Source organism: Monomorium pharaonis, unplaced genomic scaffold (assembly GCF_013373865.1).
Source record: "Monomorium pharaonis isolate MP-MQ-018 unplaced genomic scaffold, ASM1337386v2 scaffold_668, whole genome shotgun sequence".
Lineage (NCBI taxonomy): Eukaryota > Metazoa > Arthropoda > Insecta > Hymenoptera > Formicidae > Monomorium > Monomorium pharaonis.
This window is the reverse complement of record NW_023415987.1, coordinates 12334-16012: the sequence shown is the minus strand read 5'-3', so window position 1 is coordinate 16012 and position 3679 is coordinate 12334. Positions and strand designations below refer to the sequence as shown.

Sequence of the window (3679 nt, the reverse complement as noted above, 5' to 3'; positions counted from 1 at the left end):
GGATAAGTAAAAATATTAATGTATCGTCGAAACCTTCCGGTAAGGATAAGTTCCGCTATTTCGATTTTTTGGTGGGAGGTTGAATAAATGAAACGTTTGATTGAGCTCAGGGACAAACCTTTATTGCTCGTAGGGGAAAAGCCTTACGGCATAAAAACCCCTCAGTGATTATACGAGTTAGTAATGCTTCGACTACTCGTATCGTTATAACGTTCGTATTATAATTCGTATTATACGCGGGTACGCGGGGCCCCGGTACGCGAGTCAGACTCGCTACACTGCAACTGCGGGATAACCCTGACAGTTGGTGAATTGTCTTATGATAAACGTTCGAAGGTTATATAAATGTATATACTAAAACAATTACACGAATAATCGCACTGACTTTAGACTAAATACGTGACCGTACTAGACGAGATCTCGCACAGAAGTGAGTATCCTTTTCGCTGACCCTACGTAACCCGCTACCCCTACCTTGTAAGGTAGGCGGTCATAGATTCACGGTCATTCGTTGTTTTACACCGTGGGCGGTCACAAGTTGCATCATCTTGTCTAACATCCCCACTTCACGCTACGGGAACTTCTCGCTTGTTCTGGAATTTTCTAAATCTGTTCTACGGAACATCCTCCCCCCGTTGAGAGGTAGCGATCAACATATGAAAAATGATGTATTATTACATAATATAATGTCGATACGTCACTGTATACGTCCTTCGGGTTGGCGCTTATCCGAATGCGATTATTACATAACTGTCGTAAGAAAAAACAATGGACAAGTTCGCTTAAACTACGAATCGGTTGTTAAAGGGCACAATAATTTCGTGTTTCGCTTGAAGATTCCTTGAGAAGTCTTGACGCTGGCTACTCTGACCAGCCCGTCGTCTCCAGGATGTAGCTCCACAATCCGCCCAAGCTGCCACCGCATGCACGGTAAATTTTTGTCGATAATTATGACAATCGAGTCACGTTTCAGTTCGGTATTGGACTTGGTCCATTTTTGTCGTCGTTGTAATTCCGTCAGATATTCGACGTGCCATTTGCGCCAAAAGTCTTGTCGGGCCTTGGATATCAGTCGCCAGGAAGTAAGGCGATTCTCTGGAACATATAAGTAATTATTTTCAGGTAGCATCGTGAGCGGTCGCCCCACTAAAAGGTGTGCAGGCGTTAAAGCCAGGGGGTCATTAGGGTCGGTAGATATAGGGCACAAAGGCCGTGAGTTCAGTATGGCTTCGATTTCAATGGCTAGCGTATTGAGTTCTTCATATGTGAATAAGCGGTCTCCTATCACTCGTTTGAAGTGATGCTTAAATGACTTGACTGCAGCCTCCCAAATGCCCCCGAAATGGGGAGAGAGGGGAGGGTTAAAGTGCCAAGAAATTTTGTTTGTAGTCGCAAATTCGTTTATTTGAGTCTTAAATTCGGCTGATTCATATAGGGCGTACCATTCGCGTAATTGATTATTAGCACCTATGAAATTTGTGCCATTGTCCGAATATATGTGTGCTGGGATGGCTCTACGTCCCATGAACCGTTTTAATGCCGCTAGAAATGCTTCCGTGGACAGGTCGCTAACGATCTCGATATGAACGGCTTTTGATGACATACAAATGAAAACGCATCCGTATACTTTGACTCGGCCTCTGTTCCGTTGCTTTTTCTCCTTTACGAACATTGGTCCGAAGAAATCGAGTCCCGTATGATTAAATGCGATCGATTCGTTCAATCTTGATTTTGGTAAGTCGGCCATTTTATACTCAACAGGTGACGCGCGGAATCTAATGCAGCGTACGCATTGTCTCACTATCTTTCGTATCTGATTCTTTCCGTCTAATAACCAAAAGCGATAACGTACTGCATAAAGTGTCGTTTGGATGCCGGCGTGATAATTTTTTTCGTGAACGTTTTTAATAATTAGATCAGTTACGTGATGATGTGACGGTAATAATATCGGGTGTTTTTGCGAAATGGGAATGGCGGCATTTCGCAGCCTGCCACCCACGCGAAGTAAACCTGATTGATCTAGTATTGGACTTAACGATGCTAATTTTGAGCCCTTTACGTCTTGTGAATTTGAAATTCTAGTAATCTCATTCGCGAATTGTTCATTCTGTATCAGTTTTAGTATTCGGACCTCCGCCTCGCATACCTCTTGTATCGTAAGCGCGCCTTTATTTCGGTTTGACGGTAACATTCGTAAGCCATACGCAATGGCGCGAGTTAATCGCGTATAGGAGGAAAATCCGTCGTATATGTATCTTGTTTCGAGTTTTGAGGATAGTAGACAAACGGCCTTTTTTAACCCGGGCAGATCTTTAATGGGGATTTCAATTGACTCTGGCCAATTCTCTTCGGGCCGGCTTAGCCACGCGGGGCCGTCGAACCACGATTCATTTTTTAAGAACTCCCGCGGGAACTGACTTCGCGACAACGCGTCCGCCGGATTATGTTCGGATTTTATATGCCGCCACTCGAGACCGTCTGTTATCTTTTGAATTTCCCCCACTCGATTCGCTTCAAATACCTTAAGTGTCGCGGGGGCCTTCTTTAGCCAATGAAGTACAATCATAGAATCGCACCAAAAAGTAATTTTGTTCGGGCACGAATTCCATGAATTCGACACTTCCTTAAACAATCTTGCGAGTGTTAAGGCCCCGCACAATTCAAGTCGCGGAATTGTTGTTTCTTTAAGGGGGGCCACGCGTGTCTTAGAGCACCATAACCGCACGAGGGTGTTGCCCTGTTCGTCGCAGGACCGTACGTATAAGCAGGCGCCGTATCCTATCTTGCTAGCGTCGCAAAAACCGTGTACCTGCACGCTTTTGGGATTATTAATTATTAATTGACGCGGAATAGTTAGTCCGTCGATCATATTTAGCTGTTCTGTAAATGACAGCCATGACGAATGCAAAACGGTGGGTACAGATTCATCCCACGAGATTTGCGCCTTCCAACATTCCTGCATTAACATTTTTGACGCGAGATGATGGGCCCGAGCAGCCCTAACGGATCGAATATTTTAGCGATTTCCGATAGTATATGCCGCTTAGACACCCGCGAGATAGGTTTAATGTGCTTGACGTTGTATAAAAATTCGTCGCGGCGCGCGTTCCACGAAATTCCGAGAGTTTTTAGGATCGGATCTTCCTTCGTAAGAAATTCTACGTCTATTGTTCGTTCGTTCAAGCCTTCCAGCGCTTGTGGGTGGTTCGATGCCCACTGACGTATATTGAAACCGCCGCGCCTCAATATCGATATAATTTCGTCGCGTATTCGTTTGAGCATTTCTAAGTCGTTGGCCCCCGTTAACAGATCGTCTACGTATAGATCTCGGCGTAAGATTTCCGCGGCGACTGGAAATGTCTCTCTTTCATCGATCGCGAGTTGTTGAATTGACCGGATAGCGAGGAATGGAGCGGAGGATATTCCGAACGTGACCGTGTTGAGTTGGAAGGTGGTAATTTTGTTGTTGTGTATCCAGAAAATTTTCTGATATTGTCGATCGTCCGGATGTATCCAAATTTGCCGATACATTTTTCAATGTCGGCTGTTATTACGTATCGATGCGTACGAAACCGCGACAAATGTTCAAATAGTTTATCTTGTACTGTAGGACCGACCATTAAAAAGCTATTTAGAGATGCGCCCCTATCCGTTTTGGCTGACGCGTCGAAAACTACTC

At 44.7% G+C, this 3679-nt stretch overlaps 1 protein-coding gene across 1 annotated transcript; it reads right to left on the bottom strand.

The window, feature by feature from the left end:
* Positions 1-787: 787 nt before the first annotated feature.
* On the bottom strand, positions 788-2968 carry LOC118648763. The gene has a single exon (XM_036295177.1). It carries the CDS (start codon positions 2966-2968, stop codon positions 788-790), a length of 2181 nt encoding a protein of 726 aa, XP_036151070.1.
* Between the last annotated feature and the right edge of the window lie 711 nt (positions 2969-3679).

What these genes read in the sequence shown, in the direction of transcription:
- LOC118648763 (XM_036295177.1), bottom strand. Translation starts at nt 2,968, where the DNA reads ATGTTAATGCAGGAATGTTGGAAGGCGCAAATCTCGTGGGATGAATCT.